This window comes from Anguilla rostrata, chromosome 3 (genome assembly GCF_018555375.3).
Source record: "Anguilla rostrata isolate EN2019 chromosome 3, ASM1855537v3, whole genome shotgun sequence".
Classification (NCBI taxonomy): domain Eukaryota; kingdom Metazoa; phylum Chordata; class Actinopteri; order Anguilliformes; family Anguillidae; genus Anguilla; species Anguilla rostrata.
The window spans coordinates 68432615-68457495 of record NC_057935.1 but is presented as its reverse complement, the minus strand read 5'-3'; the positions used below and the strand labels follow the sequence as shown (position 1 = coordinate 68457495).

The window sequence follows — 24881 nt, the reverse complement described above, 5'->3', positions numbered from 1 at the left end:
TTCCTCTGGGTTTTTCATTTTACATTTAATTTTTTATTTATTTATTTTTTTAAGCGGTACATAGTGCTGAATGAACATTAGAATAGCATAATAAATAATAATGGATTTACATTAAAATGCTTCTGAATGTGCATGTGCAGTAATCAGGGAAGCGGCTGTTGCTTGCTCTCCCCACTGAAATGCAACAACAGCTCACACTGCTCAGGCATACAAAATATCAAGCGCAAATTTGAAAATGAAACAAAATAAAAATAAGCATCAGAAAATCTATTATAAAAAGTTGATTTTCCAGACCAAGTCATAAACTGTTCTGCAGAAGAGCCTCTCTTTCCTCGCAAATAGCACATAATATAAAAGCTCTAAAGCATTCGGGCTCTTCTTCTTGTGATTCAGTGAGCTACTCAGTCTCAAACTTGTCGCTTGGGCAAAGTGGATTCCAGGTCATAATAAATTAAAGCTGCCAATCTGGTGGCAGTTATCTCCGTGCAAAATGAAAACACTCCTCAAAGTCGTGATGAGCTTTCGTCTGTAGCTGAAATTGGCGCACGCAGCCTGGTCTACAATAAATTTCTCACTCAATGGGAGCTGAGACATTCAATTTTTATCTAAAATACATTTCTGTACTCGGTATTATATTTACTGAGTTTTTACTTTCGTTAAATAGAACTTGACATTTGTTCAATAAAATTTCCCACAATAACAATTGAAATGAATGGACCGTAAGGACTCTGCCGATTTCATCGTTTTATAGATTTTCTATATTTAAGTCTGCTATCTCTAGTTATTCCTCCCTGCTAGTGCAAATGTCAATCAATGTCTGCAAAGGGGCAACATTAAATATCTCCCAGAAAAAGTGTTGAATGGGAGATACAGCAGCATCCACGTATGCGAGTAGTGTGTGGACTTGAAATGCCAATCAGCTCCTGTCAGTATACTATCACAACTTTGTAACTGTAAAGTTATCACAAGGTCATATTTCCACGATACTTAAACACTTTCCCCTTGGAGATAAAAGAGCTGTATCTGTGACACATAACCCAATCATAACATCAGGAGCATTAAGGCTTTTTTTCTTTCTTTCTTCTATTTTTCCTTTCTTTTTTTTTCTTTCTTTTTTTTACACACACAGGAACACAAAGCGGAAAATAAGGGCAGGAGTTAGGACCCCAGCAGGGGGTCAAGTCCACAAAGCGGATTGGTCAAAGGAGCAAAGGAACGCGAGGGCGTACTGTCGTAACGATGCTCCCTTTCCTGCATGCGGGCGTCAGCCTAACCGAAAAGCCAGTCCAAGGTCGCCGCGACCTCTACGTGCGTAGCGCGAGCGCGAGCGCGAGGGCGAGCGCGAGCGAAACGAGGAGCGGGCCCGGGGCGGCGGCGGGGGGGCGCGCGGGGGACCCCGCGGACGACGGGACGGGCCGCTTCTTCTGCCGGGGCCCGTTGCAGAGGGGCGTGTTGCAGCAGCTGATGCAGACGGAGTGCAGCTTGCCCGTGCAGAACTGCTGGTAGCCGGACGAGGCGATCAGGCAGGCTCCCGACGAGGCGCAGGACTTGCGGTAGTGCACACCTGCGGGAAGCACAGAGACAAGGGAAGCGGGACGTCATGCACACCATCAATTAACCCTTATTTACACAGGGCAGGCTGGGCGAGCACGCTCTCCCCCGCCACACACACACACACACACGCAAGTAGCCCCTAACCCGCATGTCTTAGGAATAAACTTTTTTTTTTTTTTAATATGGGAACCCAAATTACAAATACTTTTTTTTACAGCCGGGACCCAAAATGAGAAATTCAGTTCCATTCAGGAACCCTCCAAATACCCATACTAGCATAGCTTAGCGCAGCGTTTCTCAACCCTGGTTCTGGGGACCCACTGCGTAAGCTTGTTTTTTGTCACAGCAGATCTCTTACTCAATTAAGGTCGTTGAAAATGTGTTCCACCAAAACTGGGTGGTTAAACACAAGGGAGTTTCGCCATTTTTTTGTGTCAGTGAACCCCATTCATTTTACACAAATGGTTTCGGCTTTCCACACTCCGAGCAACCGGGAGCCAACTGTGATTTCAACTGTCAGTTTGTAACTGAATCTACTTCAAATGGAACCTCTGGAATTATTGGCCATATAGTACATACAGCACAGTTAATGAAAAGATAAGTTGGTCTGACTGATTTAAATTCCTGGGATGTGAATATGGGAGATTTATTTTTAAGGGGATACACAGCTATTTCTGGCATAATGGGGCTTTAAGAGGGTTATTCAATAGATGTTTAAAAAAAAAGTCTAATTAAGAACAATTAGGCTAAATAAGAACAATTAGCAGCTAATTACAATAGTGAGCTAATTACTATGTTTAGAACAGAGAACAATGTACACCGTGGGTCCCCAGGACCAGGGTTGAGACACACCGGCCTGGTGGACTACAGACTCATTCCAGGACCCACATCATGCAGGTCCGTGACCCATTTTGGGTGCTTGCACATAATTTGCGAGTCAAAGGACAAATATTGATTGAGTACAAGCCGGGGGGGGTCCATGGACTTTCAGGCAAGCTAGCCATCTAGCCACATGATCCACCTCATCGATACCTTAATTATTGTCTTTATTGAACTAATTTAGTTTCCCCTCTCCGGTCTTAAGTATTCATAGGATTAAATGAGCTGGACTGCAGCCCACTAGGACCAGGATTAAACTGTTCTCTGCCCAACAGAACCGAAGAAGGAAGCAAGGTTTGCTCGCCATTTTCCTTTTTTAATAACCCTTTAATTAGGTGTGATAATTAACAGTTTAATAAAGCCTTTATTTGATGTACAGATAATGGCTTAATTGAACACATTGACAATAGGCTTTAGGAATTACATTTATTTTGCTTTAAATCCCTCAGTGTTTCTCAGAAAGTTCACAACATATAGGGAATAGATGTATCCTAGTTTCACCTTCCAGTAAAAGGCACGATATAACCATTCTAAAATAAGAGCTTACATTATGTTACATTATAGAGACTGTACAATTTCTACAATGTAATATTACTATTATAAGTAGTAATCAGTGTTAACACTATAGTGATATTACTATTCAGTAGTAATATTTGTCAGAATGCTATTGAACCTAAGTTGATATTTATATTTATTATAATAGTTTATTATTATGACACTGGCAACAATGTACACTTCGTTTTTTTATTAAATTTTACACTTTAAAATGAATGCACTGACATTTTCCAATTTGAGACAAAGCTGTGCAACTTGCAAGGAATGGAACTTGCCATTTGGTATGCTTCCCAAAAGTAATAAACATGAAGCCACTCAACTCACAGGGAACCAACAAAGAGTTGCATCACCAATCAAACCGAAACTAAAGGGGGTTTCACACAGGGTACTGAAAGGCACCCATGGGCTTGTCTGCTGGAATTTGCAATGCAACTGGGACAAGGTTCCTAAAAGTCACTCACCATGAAGGCCCACTTCAATTCCTCCAGATGGGACAAACTAAATGAAAACTGAAACTTACTGAAGTCAGGGAGGAAAAAAGCATTTTGACCAAACGAAAAAGGGGAAACATTACATGACATTACGGGCAATGTACGTTAAGTACCTTTCTCAAGGGTATGATGGCAGTGTCCTACCAGGGAATCAAACCTGCAACATTTCAGGTTACAAGGCCAATTCCTTAAATATTATACTACACTGCCAAAAAAAAAACTCATGATTCGAAGCGCAAACATGAGATGTTGTCCTAAAGCCATTTCATCTGCCACTGGTTCTTCTTCTTCTTCTTCTGGTTTTATGCCGGTTTGAAACCAACATTTAGGAGCATTACCGCCACCTACTGGAAAGGAGTGTGGATTGGGATTCTATTACCTCAAGAAAAAATGGGAATTAACTATATCCTATGTATTAACCCTGCGTGTCTTAAGTACTGACATTTATTTGTAACACTGTCAATTCCTAATTTACCCCCATGTCTCTCAGATTTCTAACCAGATCTGTCTCTAAATTCTACTTTGCGAAAAAACAGCCTGTAACATCAAAGAGAAATTAAGAGAAACCCTGAATCATCGCTGTTTAAGACAGCAAATACTGCATGAAAACCTTTTTAAACCTTTCATTTTAATTTTTCACAGAAGGAAATATGATTTATGCACCCCATACCTTCCTTATAGTATACTTTTTTATTTTATATCACATTTTATCACAATAAATTAATGACACTTTCATTTTTAAATGTGATCTAGCACAGTTAAATAGCAACCATTAACCACTATTGTCTATACTGTTTGGAATTAAGATAAAGATAATATATCCATACAGTACATACATATACATATACATCGGGCCCACAATCCATGGCAGTAAAAAGGAAATCTCCAGACTCAGGCCTGGGATTGATCAAAATTGTGTCCTCCACTTTGACTAAAAAAAAAAAAAAAAAGGAATTAAAAAAAAAAGAAGATATTTCTTCTAATTCCGGTAACCACAAAAAAAATGTCATGGCTACTATAAGTCAGCCAATAGTAATAAAAATGACTTTTTTTGGCACATTAATTTTCTTTAGCACCATCATCATCATGGAAGTTCACAGGGATACACGCTGCAAATGCATTATAATCTACAAGCCACAACGGCGACATAAATTAATTTGTTTTCATATCTCCCTATAATAATTTTCCTCCCTTCTGAAGCAGTGAGATGCCACGGTCCCTTGCTGATGAAATTCTCCCTCCCTCTATAATAAATGAATTTGTATGTGTAGCTAGAAGGCATCCCTTACGGGGAATAAAGCTGAAAGCACATCTCAAAACCCAAGGTTGCCCGGTTTTGTTTAGTTTTTTTATTTATTTTTTTTAGCTTTTTTAAAAATCCTTCAGTGCCAACGAACAGGAAATAAATTCAACATAGTGAGGAAGTGTGAATAGTAGGTGAGGGATACAAGTCACAAATTGTGGTGAATGACTGTAACTCTTGTTAGTTTTTTTTCTTCTTCTTCTTCTTCTCATTTTTATTTATTTATTTATTTGTTTTCTGGTTGCCCGGGAGTGTGACAGTCAATAAATACAGAAGAATGCCAGCCACCGGTCCCCAACAATGAGAGAGAAGTCACCCAAAATAGGCAGGCAATTATTGCTTCAGAAGACCGCAATTTGGTCTTGCAGGCACAACAACACTGCTAGTCTGCTAATTCCCAGGGGCAATAAGGGCCTCTCTCTCTTCAATATGGTGCCCCGCCAGTTTATTACTGACATTAAAGTCATCCTGAAGGATTCTAAAATGGAGGACAAACTTATATTGTGTGTCACTGTCTAGCTGGTTCCACGGAATCTGTAATGGACACCTGTATTCCCAGGCTTATAACTGCCGCCCTGGAAGGGCTCCGTCTTCCACACTTGGAGTATTTGTGATATTTGTGACAATCATATAGGATTGAACTGTAACCCTTTTTTTATTTTTTATTTTTTTTTAGACTTAGTCTCCAGGCCAGCCAGGTCAAGCCAGAATCTCAAGCGAGTGTGTGATTCGTGAGTTCCATGACTCAGACCGACGACCCGTCCGCTTTTGGACCTCAAAGTCGCCAAAAATCTCTCCAAAGTCCCTCAAATTTGACAGGTCTTTGGTATTAACATCACGCTCTCTGTCTATGAAAGATGGGTGATACTTCTGTATTTTGATTGAAGGCTTCCTATGATAACCCTGCCCCTGACTATGACTGAACTCTTTTGCCCCTGGCTGCCCCAATGACGACCAAGGAGACAAGCATGGCCAAAACACCAGTTAAAGGCTACTCATATTTTTTGCCTGAAATATGAATTTTGATGCAATTAAATGGTAACCTAAATCATGAGTGTTCACAATAAAAAGTCTTTTTACTCTCCTGCTCAACACTGCATTTTATCAACAGATATCGAAAACACAATTACTTTATAGCAACGCGTGTTCATTCACTATAAAATATTATATCAAAAAGAATTCACTTGTGGGAAATTTTCACACATTAGTAGAACATGGAGGTTGTGCCACAGAGCACACTAGGTGACTTTATTCACAGTTGGAGAAATGGTAAAGGCTCACTAGGAAAGCAATGGTTTTTGGTTCAAATCAAAGACAAACCAATAAATTCAAAAGATCAGACACCTGAAAAATTAGACTTTGTGTCATTTTTCACCTGAGGCCTATCACCTTGCCCCTGTGTAGAGCTCTTTTCAACAGCTAATCAGCACAGCCAAAACTAATTATGCGCAAGCTAAAACGTATGCCATCATAAATTAATAATGTTCTCTTCCAGGGCAATGCACAGCATTTCAAATTATAAATACTGTAAATGCAGCGCGGCCATGCTCAAATTCCTTATGCTGATGCTGTTTCAGAACTGCTTAGCTTGGTATTATCAGCGGCAAAACAGTGCTAAGCAAAACAGAACATAGAGCACATTCACAACAATGCAATATTGGAAGGTAATATGAACTGGGGAAGATGATGAAAAAATGATCCTTTAAATGTTTTTCCTTCTTCTTTCCCTCGCACTAGCACTGAGCTGGTATGATTATGGCTGGATATGTTTTGTGTGGGGTTCGAGGACAACATGACACGCAAACCCCAGTGAGAAAAAAACGTAGTGTACACACCTTCCACTGGCTTGGCCAAGTGCAGGGCGAAAGAATAAGGAAGGAAGGAAGAAATACACAGAACATCCCCACACTAGCAAATGCTCCCTTGTGGTTTAATCAAGATAAAACGTCTCACACAAAGAGGTCTTCACAGGTCCCACTGAGCAAAAGCTGGAATCTATACATCAAGAGCGATGGAAATCTATCCATCCATCCATCCATCCATCCATCCATCCATCCATTATCCATACCTGCTTATCCTGGTCAGGGTTGCAGGGGGGTGGGGGGGGGGGGGTTAGGAATCTAGGTTGAGTGATTTGATTTTTTACAAAAACAGATTATATGTTATCCTTAATATTGCTCAGGTTTGATCCAAATGTAGCTTGCCTATGTCCAATTCGGCTAGAAAACTTTCAACCAAATGTAGCCAAGGTATAACATGAACGCCTAGACAGTGGTTCACTGACTTTTCACCACAAAAAAAAGTTCACTGGGGTAGTATTTTAATTATGCTAGTCTTAAAAAGGCGGCTATAATGCATACACAAATATGTACTGGGAATAACGACACAGTACATTAGACAGGTATAGAGAAAATAAGTTGAATAGGTTTAAAGCCATAAAAAACACAGAATAATGCTATGGGGACAATCCAGCCAAACGTAATCCTCTCTCCCCGGTAACTACATCGCTGGAATGAGGACTCCAGACTGTGGGGGACGGACATGTCATGTAGGGCTTTGTTTCGGCTTCTTATAATTCTGTATAACTTCCATCTGCTAAGATCAATAGGTTTATGAATATTTGTCCAGGGTGCCGCCGACCGTATCATAAATAGTTGCGCATGCAGTTAATCAGCGGTGTCATTTATGTGAACTGTAAGGGGATCCACTGAGTTAATTTGAAGGTAGTCTGCAGTAACTCCTACACTCCTCTTCTCTCAGATTTGTGCTGCACCGCTAACAGATAATTGTGTTATGACAGCCGCGCTTCATTGTCTGATACTCCTCTCACTTTCAACTGTAATTTAATGTTCGCATACACTACCATTCATCGTTCTTATTTTGTTTATTTGCATGAGCTCTCCGGCGTTCAATCAACATCTGACTATTAATAGCAACACTCAATACATGTCATTTATGAGCTGCAGGACATACATAATTCATGATATTTGGGAAATTTATTAGGAAATAATTCAATACTTTTCACAGCAGAAAACAGAATTGCATTAATATCGCTGTATCAGTGTTCGGAAAATGATATGTTAATAAAATTATTTGTTGTCTTTGGATGACACACTGGGGAAATGGTGAAGGCAGAGGCTTGCGTTTTTTTCTTTTTTCAATTCAGAAATTACACACAGCGAATGCCTTCATATTTCATAAAATTCGATTATACTGGTGTTCCGTGCCACTAATAATATCATCGTAATGTACAAATTCATTATTGTGATACATGGTGCTTTGCCGCAAATAAAGATAATTAGTTTGGCTTGCACACACATCGCATTAAATCTAAAAGTATGCTATAATTAAGGAGTAAATTTGTGCGCTGTTGAATCATCCATGATTGCAAATTTGATTACGTCTCAGACAGAAGGAATACGCGGTTCTAATCGCGCGCACAGCTCAGCTTGTTTACCGCCACAGGGCAGCAATCCTACAGCCACCGTGCTCCTCTCTGCGGCTAAAATGCAGAGACAGAGAGAGAGAGAGAGAGAGAGAGAGAGGGAGAGAGAGAGAGACACAGAGAGAGAGAGAGAGAGAGAGAGGGGGGGAGAGAGAGAGAGGGAGAGAGAGAGAGCGAAAGCGAGAGAGAGAGAAAGGGAGAGGGAGAGAGAGAGACAGAGAGAGAGAGAGAGAGAGAGAGAGGGGGAGAGAAGCTGCCATTCCTCTTGGGAGAGAGGCGGGAATGTGTGGCTTTGGCTGCGCAATACATTGCCACTTGCCACAAACTGAGGGACAGGGAGTAATGATGATACATTAGCAATAACACGGTCTCCTTTTATAAAATAAATTGTTTGTATACTTTTCTTAATTTTGTTAAATGTTATATTCATATGTTTCTGTTTGTTCTACTCATGCTTTGGCAACATATATATATATATATATATATACACATCATGCCACTAAAGCTTATTTGAATTGAATTGAGAGAGAGAGAGAGAGAGAGAGAGAGAGAGAGAGAGATGCAGAGAAGAAGGAGGAGAAGACATATGAAATCACAGACAAATGCGGAAAAAAGTTGAGAAATTGAAATTGAACGCCTGCTTGCCTTCAGGAAGGCTGAGCATCACCAACTTTATTCTGCTGTGACAAATTTAAATTGTAGATAAACTGCAGTCTGTCCCACGCCTGGGACACACTCTAAAATTACTGCTGCAGATAATTTGCTTCACCACTCACAAGAATGGGCGTCCCGTCTAAGAAGCACACGTCAGTGTCCTGGGCTTATTCAACACTGCCATGATACTTAAACATGCAGACAAAAATAATTAACTGAGACCTGTGTAACACATGTATACAACTACTTTTTAAATTACCAAACTTGAAATATTCCTCAGTCACTTCAAGAATGCAACTGTGCAAACATTCAATCAATGATCATTAGTTGCACCATACACCTTAGGTAAGGTAAGGTAAGGTAATCTTTATTATCCCCAAGGGGTAATTTGTTGCACAGCCAGCAGTAAATACACACATCAACAACAAGCAACACACACCAATCAACACACAAACAATTCACACACAAAAAACATAGCATTACCTAATATTATTTAAAAGGCCAATAGTAGCAGGGACAAATTAGTTTTTAAATCTATTGTTGCTGCACTTTTCTAGTTACCAAGCAAGTTCCTAATTGAACGAAGACATATATCATCACCAGTGGTGATATGGATTTGAATGGGTGTTCTACTGAGTCTGAGGCTAAAGTCCAGTACATTAAATGACACTGTCGGTGCTTGCCAGAGGTTTTCCGATGCCTGAATTCCTCTGATATATAAATCAGTCTCTTACCACTCTGGTCGTGCTACCACCTCCAATGAGCATTCCCTCTAACCTGCTTCAATGAAAGAGCCTCTTTTATGATAAGCATCCAAGAACACCACAGCATGTGTACTATCTTTCCTTGCATCAGATACTGCATCTATACAATACAGTAAATAAAGGGCTGGTGTTGTTTGAACGCAATACAGCTTTATAGCATATGAATATAAGTACACCTAGTGTGATCTCGACTCACTGTAATCAAACTATCATTAGTTGTTTGCTTCTCTTCATAGGACATGCTGGCGAAGGAACTGTTACAAAAACACACCCTTGTGCTAGTGACTACTGCTGCCAAAAAATCTAATTAAAATTCTATTAAGCTGTCCATTCAGCACACTGATGGGTTATTCATTATAAGACTTCGTTCAGTACTTTACCGACTGAATACCTGCAAAACCATTTCAGGTTATCCGCTCTTTCAAACTGAGCACATCCCTGGGATGTTCTGAATTAGCCCACTCAGTGCTAAGGACAAATCACTGAAGTAGCTAGACTGAATGCCCGCCCTGAAAAACAGTGACACTGTCCTAAATCTCTGAATCACAACCACAGTGTGTTTGACCTTAATAAAAATATTTTTGTCATTGTTTACATGAAAGAATGGTGGTCCCTGAGGCCATATTATTATTACTGTTTGGTTTCACTGTTTACACTTCTTTATGTTCTGTATGTTATTCTATAGTTATCCGACCGTGACTATAAAATTAACAGGCTATAACACATTAGAGTACAAAAGTATGTTTGAGTCAAACATGTCTGAGGAAAAATACTGATTCATTCCAGGATTGAAACCAAAAAACTTCAAATTAGGCAAAACCAGCACAGAACAAAGAAGGTTAAACAGAGACAAGGCTTTAACTCACATCTTTTCTGGACCTTCTCTGGTAAAATGAGTCCTAATGCTCACAACAATATTTTAGGGAACACTGTTCTCTGCTGTATGGTAACTCGATGCACCCTCCATATTAATTTGCATAGGATGGAACATTCCAGAATATGCCCAGAATAGCCAGCAGGATATACATGCAGTTCTCCACTATTTCATATAAATTATTTACCATGTAAGACAAAGAAAAAAATGTAGGTCCAGTGGAAAGTGCATATCCGTGGTATGAGCAGTTACAGCAAGCTTTGAGATGATGTTAGGGGGTGAGGTAGATGGAACTGCAGACCATTTAATTTGCTTTACAGTCTTATTAAGAGTCTGATAATTTGGGCATGATGATTTATTGATTTGATTTTCTGAGAACTAGAAATCTGAGATTGTGGGCCAATCTGATTTTTTTTTTTTTCTTCATATTTTATTGGTTTGTCTTGAAGTCACCACTGTACTTGTTTCCCTAAGTGGAAGAGGATGATGCTCAACTAATGAGAAACAGTTCATTCGAATGCACTCTGAAATAATGACGCGATGAATGGAAAAGGGACATAATCCCAGTTCTAAACTCATGGACTGTAAAACTGAAAACGTCAAAGCACTTTAAGTGAGAGACAGAGACAGCGCTGGCAGGCATATCTTCCGTGCGCGAACTCTCGTCTTCTCCGGTCAAAAGACGTCTAAAATGCCGGCTCAATTAAAGACATTAACATGGTGACATTTCTCTGAGAGCATTAAAAATAAATAAATAAATAAATAAATAAAAATATGATCACCCACACGCACTGTGACTAATTGTCATTGCACTTGCTTTAAGAGGTTTATTGATTTTTTCCTGCAAACGTCTAAATAGCATTATTAGCAAATAATTAGGCTCTCAAGCCCAAATGGTAGATAGTGTATTGTTTTATGCTTTTTAAACTGTTATTTTTTCTTCCTTTCCCCCTTGAAGCTATTGACAGTTTGTATAATTTCACTCAAATCACCCATTCCACCAGTACTCCCTAGACTTGCATTCATAGCCTCCAGCAAGGCCAGCAAACGGGATTTTCCCACTCAATACCGACACATATTTTCTAATCAATACTTTTCCCACAGCATCCGTGCATTCAGTGCACGTTAGGCACACCTCTAAATCATCTTCCTTGGTTGTGGGCAAACTGCTTGTTAAAGTTCCTGGTCCGTTGCCATTTCCAATATCTTCAACCAAAGCAAAAGTGATGAAAGTAATATTTGCTGTTTTTTCACTGCATGAATTCAGATAGATACATTTTGGACAATCATTGTGACTACACAGTAAAATGTCCAGTGTTAATTCAACTCCAACAGTGTTAACACAGCTCTCAGTGGATAACATTTGCTTCCACTCTAGAATGTGGGATCAACTGTTACCTGCTAAGAGTTGAATTAACACTGTTAAGAGTTTAAATAACACCAGATATATTTTACTGCGTGGAAGCGTGGAAAATACTTTTAGTTGTTCTGGTTCCAAGGCCAAACCCACAAGAGCTTTTAATTGTTTCCATTTTCATTTTTTTAATTATCGTTGGAGGATGATATCACCAACGCCTGCACACCAGGAGCTCTGCAGCTGAAGAGTTGCAGCAGGGCAGCTGTGACCAATTTTCAAAACTAATTTTCAGTACTCCAAAAAATGTATAAATGTTTTTCAGTTAACGAGTTCAGTACTTCATGTGTGCTTCATTTGCCATTGCAGATGCTCCTGGAGTGTTTATGGGCATGGTGAGGACACAATGATCCACTTACCAATGCAGAGGATCCCAGAGGGGAGTTTTAGGTGAATGAGGTGGCATCCATTTTAGGTGAATGGGGTGGCAACTCCATCAGAAGCATACTACAGTACCTCAAATGAGTCACAGTTAGTCATTTAAAGCCACACTTTAGCTCTAGCCTTTGTGCTGCCCTATGCCAGATTGTGGGGCAGGCAGGGGTTGGTGCGTAGTGATCGAGAAGCAGAGGTAGGAGGGATGCGGAGGTGTGGGGTAGTAATGGAGAACTGGGGGGGGGAGTTTAGCTGGCAAGTTTCCAAACGCATAAGTAGCTTGTTCAGTGGCCACTTTACCTCCGCTCACTGACAACGCTAGCTACAGGACCAATGAGATGCAGGTAAAGAAGCAACTACAATGGTTTCACATTGATGCAGAAGATTTTCATTCTCCTGCAAAGCTCTGTCTGCATGAAGCGTCTTTGCCAGCAGTGCTGCACACATGCTACGCAGGTAGCATAGATGATCCACATAATCTCACCTGCACACTAAAGTCGGTTCCAGGCCATGAGGCAAATCTGTAAACTATCGGCTAGGGCCTTCATATTCATTCACATGCTACCCAGAATCCAAAACAACTGAATTATTGATGGTGTCAACGGCATTATCATGTGATGACTGTACCGTGTGCGCGTAACAAGTTTCTCACTGTAGACAGCAACTCATTTGAATGTGACACTAATCAAAGTCTGTTTCGGTTTTATTTTAATAAATGAACCAGTTTGACACCAATGTCCTTGATTTGATTTATTTATTTTTGTCTAGCACCACCACATTTTTATCCAATATGTACAGAAATCAGCCTGCCTCAAATTCACATTTTATTAAACAACCTCCTGAATAAGCTGAATCATCTGTATACTTTTTGGCTGGACCGCAACAGCGTGGCCAGCCCTACAAACGCGAATGTCTGTGACTGAGTGATGAAGTTGCACTATTGGTCGGCCGAGTTATGAAGTTACACCATTGGTCGGCCGGATCACGTGTGTTAGGTCCAACCACATACTAGGTTTTGACCTGGTCTTGTTTTATTTTTTTACTCACAATCATATTTTACACTCTGTTAAAATTAATTTTGTCTAATTTAATGGCATTTTCACCTATCGTGACCTGTGTGGGCAGCCATGAACACCTTCAAATTGAATGTGTGCTGAAAGTACTAGATTTATTCTCTTGGAATACACTACAAAATATTTCACAATATTTTCCAGTTTATTTTCCAGTGTCCTCTACAGTGTGCAACATCATTCATATACTGTGTGTACAAACTGTACATCTACGTTCAAGAAAGTCTGAGCATTTGATAAAACTTTAATATAAATAAGAGCTTACAGTCTGTACGTACAGCATTTGTAGATGTAATGTACAATATATAATATCAGAGCTCCTGCTATGTAAAGTATTGAAATGAGACCATTTAGTACAGTCTTTCTATGTATTCCAAACAATAGTTTAATAATTATATTTAACAATGGAACTACAAGAATAGATTGCAGACAGATGTCCAAATATATCGTATGAAACTAGGAATTTGCTAACGAAAATAACATAAAATTCAAACAATAACAGTAATGTCCGAGAAAGTTACTTGGAGACATCAGGAAGGTTAAAAATAAAATGCTTCCACATTCCACATTCTCCAGTACTTACACATTTTACCCAAGTCTGGTATCAACAGCCCATAGTAATTCAAATGTACACACATTTAACAAACAGCCCTAGACCTTCCTCCAAGTCTAAACCTTTTCCAACCCCACCAGACCCAAAACCAAAACTTCAACCTTTATGCAACAGCACAATTTAAAACCTGCACAGACATAGCAGTTGCATAAAAAGTCTTGAACTGACTACAAGACACGGAATGGCTAAATTGCCAATACTGCGCAAGCTGTGTGGCCAAAATAAATAAATAAATAATCATACAACAAACTTGAAATCCAGCTAAGATTTGAAAGGCGTTTGAGAATTCCAACACCATATAAAAATAACCAAACATTTCCCCCCACATACAGTCTGTATAATGTCCATGTGTATAAATAGTCCTCCATACCAGAATCCTCTAATTCAAATGTTTCAGTTATGCCTCTTCCTTACAATCGTCACAACTTTCCATGTCTCTGTTTATACAACAGCAATTTCAGAGATTAGTGAGTCACTTGACTATACCAGATAAAATATATTTTGGATGGAAATGGTATAACACTTACAACAGATTTTAAGGACACTTTTTTGAATTAAAAAAAATACACTTAAAAATCCCTGCTCCTAACCAACAGTCATCCCAATTGTTTGCCATCTAGCACTTAATTCTAGTCTATTAAACTTCCTTGCCATCTAGCACTTAATTCTTACGGGGAAATTGGGGAATTTATTTCTCGTCTCATCGAGTGCCACTTAATGCATTTCCTCAGCAGAAAGGTCCCTTGTTAGGGAAGATCATTTGAAAGCAGATTCACCAGAGACAACATGTTGAAGTGACAGGCTCGATTCAGGTGTGGGGGTGTCTTACTATACAACACTGCGTTTTGTGTCCCTGCGCAATATTATACTGCTTACAGGCAGTGTTCCTTTATGCTAACTGTACTGAAGTGCTGTGTGTGCATCTGAGGGAAGCTTTGCACAGCATAGCATCACACTGCACTGTACCGCAAACACTTACACTCATGTTCATGTTTGATGCAGCATATTGGAAGCACGTTTATTACACATTAGTATAACAATTAAACATCGGAGATTAATATGTATGTGTTTGTATTATACAGAAAGTACACATGGAAATATGAGCAGTTTATTTGTTGTAGCTCGACGTCATACGTCCTAGTTTGACTTGCCACAACTTTCTGACCTAGCCTATGCTTACTGTGTGAACTGGATTTAATGTGTTCATGGCTATGAATAACTCTAACACAATGAGTGTTGTACCTCATCAGACCTGTTTGGTAGTTGTTCCAATGACCTTCGGTATGCACTTATTGTATGTTGCTTTGGATAAAAGTGTCAGCCAGATAAATGTAATGTAATGTAGTGTATTTAAACCTCACATGTGAATGACTAAAACTAATTTCAGGCACATTTACTAAAGAATGGAACATAGTCATATGTTTAATAACTAAATACTCAAGTCATCAAGCCACTTGAAGGATTAATCAGGTGGATGATGCTGTCTAATACATTTTTTAAAAACTGCATCACAAAACATCTTGATTGCAGATACACATAATTTTTGCCATAATCCTACTATTGGGTGATATTTTGTATAAATTACCAGATTACAGCAGTAAGCAATGATCATTCTGCTGCATGTTACATTTCTTTTGCAGTCGGAAGCAGAACTTTCTGTGGCCTATGGGACATTTCTCAATATTAATTTGTATTTAAATAGAAGGCACATTGTGATTTTAAACATAATTTCTATCATGCACCGAAGTCACAGAAATGTGGAAATAATCACTCACTGTTATCAGCAGTCAAATCATTTTTTTTTAGATTAAAGATTTTTCAGATAGTTTTTTTTATTATGCAAATATCAAAGATAGCATCAGTGTCACTCTTGCTCTCTTTCTCTCTCTCCCTCACACACACACACACACACACACACACACACATAAATGCAAAGTCCTCCATCGCTTAAAAATTATGGTTACTGCTTAATCCCAACAAGGTTCTCCTTGTATTTCATGGGTGCAATCAGTATGCTTTTAAAAATACATTGCAACGTGATTGCAGTGATATGTATGCCCAAAACATTGCCTTCTCACGCTTGTACTTTCAGAGCATTTGTGGTGGCACCATAAACTAAGTACAATATTTTAAATATAACACTCTTCAAACAAAGCAGTAAAATAGTGAGCAAGCATACGTCAGTTCTTAAGGACTATCAGGATTAAAATGTTGGCCTTTTAATCTGGTGCCCCATGTAATTGCTTCAAGTTTAGCATCTCCACACTAGCATAAAACATTGTTTGCAACACAAATTCAGTTTCAAGAAGAGGTCAGTCTTCATTAAAATCACACTAACTAGCCTCTCAAAGGGGCGCAAGGCTAGCACAAGTAAGGCATATTCAGGGGTACACAAACATACAATATGTTTGTTAATTCTTATGCTTTCCCAATTTATTTTTATATTTGGCTGATAATAACTTGCTTGCAAGTCATGCAGTCCATCTACCAATATAAGCCTATACAGAGGACCTAAAGATGGTTTAACGGTTTGGAAGATGTCACTCGTAAAAAGCTGATCAAATGCTGAGAAACATGGCTCCCTGGTAGAGCTATAAACAGTCGGACAAAGGACCTCCTAGTCCAGCTCAGTCAAACATACATATGCTGGATTGCATCCAGTCAACTCTGCAGTTGCAACCTCAAGTTTAAACCCCTAGACCAAAGAACTGCATTAGAACTGGAACAGCTAATTCTTATGTCACAGATTTGGACTAGCTGTTTCATTTTCAATGTAGTTCTGCGGTCTAGAAATATAAACCTGATGTTTAAACTCCAGCCAAACACACTGCAATTGACCTATCATTCCCCACATAAAGGTAGTGCTTAACTTGAGTAAATAACACCATGCAGTGTCAAAGTCAGTGGTTCTCAACCTAGGTTTGGGGGACCCACTGTATATGCTGACTTTTGTCAAATCCAATCTATTGAACAACTAGGTTTGTCGAAAATTTGCTACCATAATTGTGCTGCTAAACTTATTCTAGCACAACGCAACGTTTGGCTTGTTGCCATTAGCTGTCAGCAACCTCCATTCCTTTTGGACAGATGGTTACAGGTTTCCACGCTCTCAGCAAATGAGACCCAACTAACTGCACCTGAGAATCTGTAACTGAATCCTAAGTTTGGTCTGTGAATGTGGGACATTAATTTTTTTTGGGCACGTATGGCTATTTCTGGCATAATGCGGAATTAAGAGGGTTAACTGTCCTCGGAAGGATGTAAAAGTGTCCAATTAAGAACATTCAGCAGCTAAATACAGGGCTTGTTACTATGTTTGGAACAAAAACTGGAATACGCAGTGGGTCCCTCGGACCGAGGTCGAGAGCCACTGGCCTAAGTGATTATGGCAAAAGGCTTAACTCGCAAAGAATATATATCGCATCACAAAATACGTCTTCTTATTGAAAATACTGCTCAAAGGAAACACAAACCACAACAGGAAACAGACAAAAATAAAAAGACATGGTAAAAAATCCAATTAGTCAGATCCTCCTAATTATGCACGATTGCACTAATGTGGATTGATGCCAGACTTTGAGATAATCAAGAGCAGGGCTGCCCAACCGTGATCTCCCATCTTGTAGCTTTTCACTTCAGCCCTAACAGAGCACACCTCATTGAGCAGCTAGAGATCTCGTTGAGCTGCTAATTAGTAGAGTCAGGTGTGCCAAATTAGGGTTGAAATGAAAAAACCTACAGGGTGGCAATCTCCAGGAACAGGGTTGGGCAGCCCCGATCGAGAGCTATTCGTAGACAGAACCATCCGCAGACAGTCATCATCCCCTCCTCGTTCCTCGTCCATCTTGGCAACTCTGCTTAAACACATCGTGATAGATAAATAAATGAAAGTTTATTTATCTGGTACAAAAAAAAAAAACCATGTACATTGTAGCTACTGCCCACCAACTAGTAACAGCAGGGTGTTAACAGTGACACTTCACAGTTGGCTAACTCGAGTATCATGGAACTTGCCCAAGTTCACCACTGGTGTTTACAACTTTGTCGGCCGTTCGAATGCAACTTCCTGGTGGAGTGCTCGGATATTTCCGACTTTACGGGGACCGGTTCACAAGGGCCGGCCGAGCGCACCGGCGGAGCTCTTACCATCCTCCTTCACCAGCACCTCCTTCTGGCACATGTCCTGCACGTTGACCGTGCAGTTGACGATGAATTCGGGGGTGGAGCAGTCGTTGTGCTTGACCTCCTCGCACTGGTAACACTGGATCTGCAGCGCAACACCTCAAAGAAGAAGCATAGGAAATACATACCGTCAGAGCCACACCAGTTTAGCATATGTTCGTGTCTCATTTTTGTTGTAAATAAACTATACCCGTTTATCCTTAGAAGCCTTGCAGGTGGGTGCTGGAGCCTATCCCAGCGTGCATTGAGCGAGAGGCAGGAATACACCCTGGATAGGCTAAAAAAAACTACTATTGTTGTTATTTCATTCTTATGACATGGCTTTATTGTATGTTTCAGTAATTTAGGAAATCGCAATAGTGGCTGACTAAACTTCCCGCACTCCACTGGTGGTTTTGCACATGCTTGGCAACAACCTAAGGATAGTTTTGCTAAATTTGTGGGGTAACTGTTTTAGTTTGGTGCAATACATCTTTTTGACCATAGCCAATGTCGCACTGTACTGTCATGTAAGTTATGCAGTTACTGTATTTGGAAAAAAAGGATGGAGTTTGATGTGTGCAAACAACACTGTTTTTCTTTTGGACACCCATCAATAAACCCTATTGTCACCATTCCCGGATTACAGTAGATCTGTGAGCAGCCTACTGCACAAATTCATAGTGCAAAGAACAGAGAGTAAGGGTAGCACCATTACTGCACAAGCCTGAAACTAATTCAGCACCACAGTGGCTTTTTGATGCAAGTTAGTTCACCATATATTCCCAATTCAGGTGTCATGTTCCAGCAAGACTTTAATTCGTTTTAACAGCTTGTGGTTTGTCTTTCATCGTGTATAATAAATTTAAGCCAGGGTTACCTTTTGTTAATATCTCAGCCTATCTGTGGTGGTTTGAGATAATGAGATCTGACATTTGTGTCACACTAATATGCAAGACAAGGCTGTTAATAAAAAGGTCAATGTCAGTAGTAACCAACCCTGTTCCCGGAGATCTGCCATCCTGTAGGTTTTCTTTTCAACCCTAATCTAGCGCTAGCTGAATGAGGAGTACTTTGTTAGGGCTGGTGTGAAAACCTACATGACGGTAGTTCTCCAGGAACAGCATAGGACACCACTGTTCTATGTTGAGTCTGAACATAATGAGTCTTCAATTAATGTTTTTTGCTGACATTATGAAGTAGTTAAGAGTCTCAAATGAAAAAGCCTGAACTGTATGTTTAGCATATACTGCATCTTAAGTTTGGCTGTTAAGGAGTCTTACAAAGAATGTAATGTGCCTGAATTCATCAAAATTAACACCGCGATACTGTTGGAACAAATTCCCCCCAAGTGTCTGTTTCATGACATGGAAATAGAGGTTTTCTGCAAGATTAATCATATATAAGTACCTTTGCGATTCCTCACAAATGCAATAAATCAAGGATGATGGTGAGAAAACAAATGCTCTAAATAGAAGTGTTTTTTTATGTGACACTTTGAAAAAGGTTTCTCTTCTTTTCAGACACTGAATGCCATCTAAAGTGAGACATGCAAACAGATTCCAAGCTTGACATCAGCCAGAAGTAGAGCCTTTACTGTGTAAATATACTTTACAGAAAACACAGTACATCTGTTGCTATTTTGATGTCTCAGGTCAGAGTTCTTTGGAAAAAAAATCAACAAAAATATGTCTATTTCTGGAGACAAAATGTAATTAGTGATATTAAGTAACTTGATCAAAATCAGTTTTCTAACATAAGATATAGGCTAATCATAAAGCAAACACTTACCATACTAAACAAGTTCCAACTAAATGCAGTCGAATGCAAATATAGTTTATACTAGAATTAATGTTTTTACTTCAGCACGAATGCTTCAGTTCATTCACTTCTACTCAGTGACAGGTACTGGGAATGCTCATAATTAAAATGGTGGTGTTCATGAATTTTTACATCTATCTTTATGAAATCTGACTGGAATATAAAAAAGAATACATAGTAGTATATTTAAAGTATATATAAGGGTTTTATTCCTGCCTCATGCCCAAAGCATGCTGGGATAGACTCCAGCTAACCCCCCCCGGGACTCGGGCCAGGAATAAGCGAAGCGGGTATAGATGATGGATGGATGGATAAGAGTTTTAAAAAAATAAAATGTACTTCTTTTTTTTTTTTAAATAACTGTAGATCGAGAAAGAAAATCCATCAGATATGTATAGGCTATAGTCAAGATGACTTGCCGCTGGAACCCTCCAGAATACACTGACCCTTGCCACAAGATAAAATGTTAGAGGTTTGGCAATGGCACTATTGCATCCACCACTGAAAGAGAATAATCTTACATTTAACAGCACTGCAGGCTGTACTTTCTCTATTAAGTGATAAAAGAATAAATCAATTCAAATAAACTATAAATCAACACAGTAAATGAGTAATAATTTCAACAATTAAGACATCTTGATGGTTTAATGGTGAAACCTTTTTGCACAGCAAACCTAAATTATTCTAGCTGTTCAAATTCCCCTTAAGTCATACAAATGATAATATTGGTTCATGATTAAAAAATATACTGAATGCATTTCCGAAAGTAAAGAATTTCTAAACAGCCATTCAGCAAGATCAGGAGGTGATCACAATGTGGAATGTTTTGGTCTACATGATAATTGTTTCATCTGGCACAAACTCAGTACCAGTTATCCTGTCCTCACCATCCACACTTTCAAGCATGGTGGAATATCGTTCTAAGAAAAAAGTTTCTCAGCAACGGGAAGTGGGAAGCTTGTCAGTAATGAGGGGGAAACTATAAGTAAAAGTATGAATAAATGCACAGGAAAATCCTAGCAGAAGAACTTACTTCTGTGCATGCTAAATCCTCAAAAATGGGAGGAAAATTCACCTTTCAGCTGGACAATGACCCAAAACGCAAGGACAGAACTACATCGGAGTGGCTTGACAAGAATAAAGTGAATGTCCTTGAGTGGCCTGGTCAAAATCCTGACTTGAATCTGATAATAAATCTGCGGTAAGACTTGAAAATTGTTGTCCTGGAATGATCCCCAAACATTTTGACAGAGACAGAGCAAATTTGCCAGGAGGAATGAGGCAAAATTGCTCCTTCTAAGAGTGCAAACCTGAGAGACATCCAAAAAGACCAGAAGCCCGATAGACACCGAAAAAGACTTAAAGCTGTAATTGCTGCCAAAGGTACGTCCACACAGTATTGACTCAGTCAAAAATAGTTATGCTTATACAATCAAGTTCAGTTTCAGTTTTTTTTAAATAGTTTTTTGCAGTTGCAACTTCTTTCTCCTTTAATTAAAGTGCTTGATAATTCCAGTTCATTAAAATATAGGCTTACATAATTATACATACATATACTGTACATTTTTTATAATGCAACAAAGTGATATTACCTAAGGGGGTGAATATAGGCTATATACATAATATAATAGAAATAAATAAATGTACTGTTTGCAGGAGTTTTTATAAAGAGAAAGAAAACGTAATTACATTTTTGCCTTACATGAACTGATTGCAACAGTGGAATTTGCTACTACATCAAAAAAAGTCTATTTTGCCAGCCAACTCCTTCAACAAGCACCCTCCAGCTCAAGAAGCATTCAAACTTGGTTGAATCCTTGAAATGTTGACAGTTGACACTAACTTGCTAAGTTAGCTAGCTAGCAGGACAGATTATTTGCGTATAACCAGATAAGTTAGAAACCTATGTAATATCTGATTAGTGCTGCTTAGGTTTTATAGCTATCAATGACTTCTACAACTTACTGTAGCCAACTCTGGGACAATAAGGACAAAAACTTGGATTCGCAGCTAGCTTTGGCTACCATTAGGTAAGTTAGCTAGCTAATGCGAGCCAGCTATGGTACAGTAATAGCTAACTTGCTTGATTTTCTCATTCAAGCTAGCTAGATAAGATTTTTTTTAAAATTTTTTTAAATCTAATAGGAATACAGCTCTCCTTTGAGGGACACTGATAAATATTTTTTGGATTGGTAGGTTTTGGACTAAGGGTCATATTAAGGTTACTTTATGTAACTTCATGTGTCACTCCTACTTGTCATGAAAAAGAAATCCTGTGTCTACTCAGTGGTTTCAGTGGTAGATCTACGTGTTCATATTGCAATGGGTCAGGGGTAGGATTTGAAATGAAAGCATAAGCTAGAGATTCCTACACCTAAGAGATGACAAGCATGCCCCTGAGAAAGCTATGCATGTTTTTGGGTGTGGCCACATATGCTTTATTAAAGTTTAAACTGTTTTAAAACTGTATGATCTGTCCCCACCAGCTGCAGTATACAGTATACAATTTGACTGAAAAAAAAAAAAAAAAACTATGGAGATATATTCATAGTCATTAAATCTTTGGCAAATACCTGTTTATCGCTCTTCTAAGAAAAATCTTGTGCAAATAGCTATATATGCCAGTGAGTCTGAAATAATGCCTCCGGAGAATTGTGGTTCTACTTAATATAGTACATATCTCTTCCAAACACTTGCTTGTTAGGCCTCAGGTAGTGTCCAAGCTGATAAAAATTCAACCACAGTAATGACATGCCATAGATATTTTATTTCAGTATTTTTATGTCGCAAGCATTTCATGCCCCTTCTGCCTCCCACCCCACACGCCCCCTTTTTTTTTAACTGTTCTGTAGATTATATTTTAATGAGAATGCATAGCTAAACCGATGAACAACATGCATAAATGACTTTTTTTTTTTTTTTGTTCTCTGTTGGCCCCTCCTCTATTGTGAACAATGGCAGTGTCCTAACTACTAACACAGCTGTAGGTAGTTTTTTTTTTACTGAGTTGTCTTAACAGGTTGTTGCTTAACTTCGATAATGAAGTTAATAATATATAGCCTATATGGGTTTCCTTTGACTGTCGTGGCTGGGTTGATAACAATGGTGATGACGATGATGCTGCTGATGGTGGTGGTATGTGTGTGTATGTGTGAGCGTGTGCCTGTCTGTCTGTCCGTATGTCTGTCTTTGGGGCGGTGGAATTAAGACTGACGACCAATAGCATTTTAAGTAGCCTACTAACTGTGCATATAAATCTTAGTCTTAAACGTTTATATGCATTTAAAATAAGGGAGGATTATTTATCTTGAGAGGAGGGCTCTTTTTTATCATTTAAAAAACCGTAAACACAATTTAATGGACGCGTTTAAGAAGACAAAGTGCCTTTGGAAGAGACAAAAACAAAAACCGTGGAAAGGCATATTTAAGGAAAGTTTAACATTCCGTTTTATTTATTTATTTAGTTAGTTAGTTAGTCAGTGTATGTATTTCAGATTGGTATGCATTTTCTACAAAACTATGAGTAGCCTATATCATATTCCAAACACACAAGACACATTTACTCATGAAAAAATAAAAATATAACTAATTAGGCTACGTGTGGTCAGAGCTAGAGCGCAAGTCTTGCCAAGAGGTGAACTGAAATATTATTCCTATACTACAATAGCGTGGTTACAACATAAATCTTTGCAACGGCTTTGCCAGACTGTCGTTAAGCTATGACCACGAAGAAACTCGTAATCCCGACTAGGCTACTTGTTAACGATGACTATTGAAATAAACCGACCGACAGCATTATTAACCTATATCTCGCAACCACTAACTTCTGTTTCTTTAAAGTGCTATGTGAGCAAAAACTCAATTCACAAAAAAAGAGAATAGTATTTCGGACAGTGTGGTACCTCATTGATTTATTCAATAGGCTACACAATTAGTCAAGTGGAATATGATTGTGCTAATAATTAGATCGTGCACGCAAACAATGATCTTGGTTGACTAATAGTGCAGCTCTTACACTTTAACCGAACCAATAGAGGATCGAAGAAGAGATACCTAGCACGTAACGGGATCCGTCCCTTTGCGATATACACCGGAGAGAAAAGTGGATTCCTCCCGGTTTAACCTACCTGTTTTGAGGAAAAATCCCAAGAAAGTTGTATAAATGAGCAACCGCATTCTCTCCCCGGTGTGGGTTTGAGAGGAAACATCAGACCTGGCGAACTTCCTCGGCGAGCAAAGCCCTTGATAAGATCCGTGTGATCGGGATATTGGACATGCTGTGTGTTGCGCGTTTCCCAGCCAGTTCGGCACTGAGAGTTGATGGCACCTTAAAAGTTAAAATACACCAGACTGAGGTATAAAATGAACCACGTGACGTAAGCTGGTTGTCAAGAACCTCCGAGCGCTTCATAAAACGCACATAGCCACACTCAAAAGGCAGTGCGCATGAAAAATGGATTAAACACAGTCACCTCAGTAGGACTAGTGAAATCATTGGGCTGTAATGCATGCGGGAAACTGTCAAATTTAATGGAAATGCTTCTTGCGCAAATTTGTCATGCAACGAATTATAACACAAACCGTAATTATTTAGATTAAACGACATAGCACATTTGCCTTTTCCCCAGAGGACTGATAGATGCCAGGAAAGTTTTCGTGCATTTCCCCAGAAAATGTGAATTTAGTAACCAATTGAAGAACGATACATGACGACCTTTATTCAGTCTAGTCTACGTGTCTTATATCGCCTGCAGCCTGATCGCCTACTCTGATATGAAAAAGCCTACGTGTTTTGTAGACATTAAACGTATGTCTTGGCCGCACGTCTGACTGCACTGTCTTCAAACACTGCACTGTTTTATTATCTTTTTTTCTAGAATAATTTTCTTCGGTAAATTCAAATATTCA

At 39.1% G+C, this 24881-nt stretch overlaps 1 protein-coding gene across 1 annotated transcript; it reads right to left on the bottom strand.

Annotated features, from left to right (window-relative positions):
* Positions 1 to 32: 32 nt before the first annotated feature.
* Positions 33 to 24881, bottom strand: LOC135251766 (ly6/PLAUR domain-containing protein 1-like). The gene is made up of 3 exons (XM_064329520.1): positions 24101 to 24881; positions 18138 to 18272; positions 33 to 1564 (listed from the first exon to the last, which is right to left on the bottom strand). The coding sequence occupies exons 1-3, from the start codon at positions 24147 to 24149 to the stop codon at positions 1305 to 1307; spliced, it is 444 nt and encodes a 147-aa protein (XP_064185590.1). The 5' UTR covers positions 24150 to 24881; the 3' UTR covers positions 33 to 1304.

Excerpts from the sequence above, each read along its gene's own strand:
- LOC135251766 (XM_064329520.1), bottom strand. The coding sequence starts at position 24,149 with ATGCGGTTGCTCATTTATACAACTTTCTTGGGATTTTTCCTCAAAACA. Across the intron at positions 18,273-24,100 it reads GGGATTTTTCCTCAAAACAG|GTGTTGCGCTGCAGATCCAG; the intron begins GTAGGTTAAACC and ends TTCTTCTTTGAG. Across the intron at positions 1,565-18,137 it reads GGTGCTGGTGAAGGAGGATG|GTGTGCACTACCGCAAGTCC; the intron begins GTAAGAGCTCCG and ends TGCTTCCCGCAG.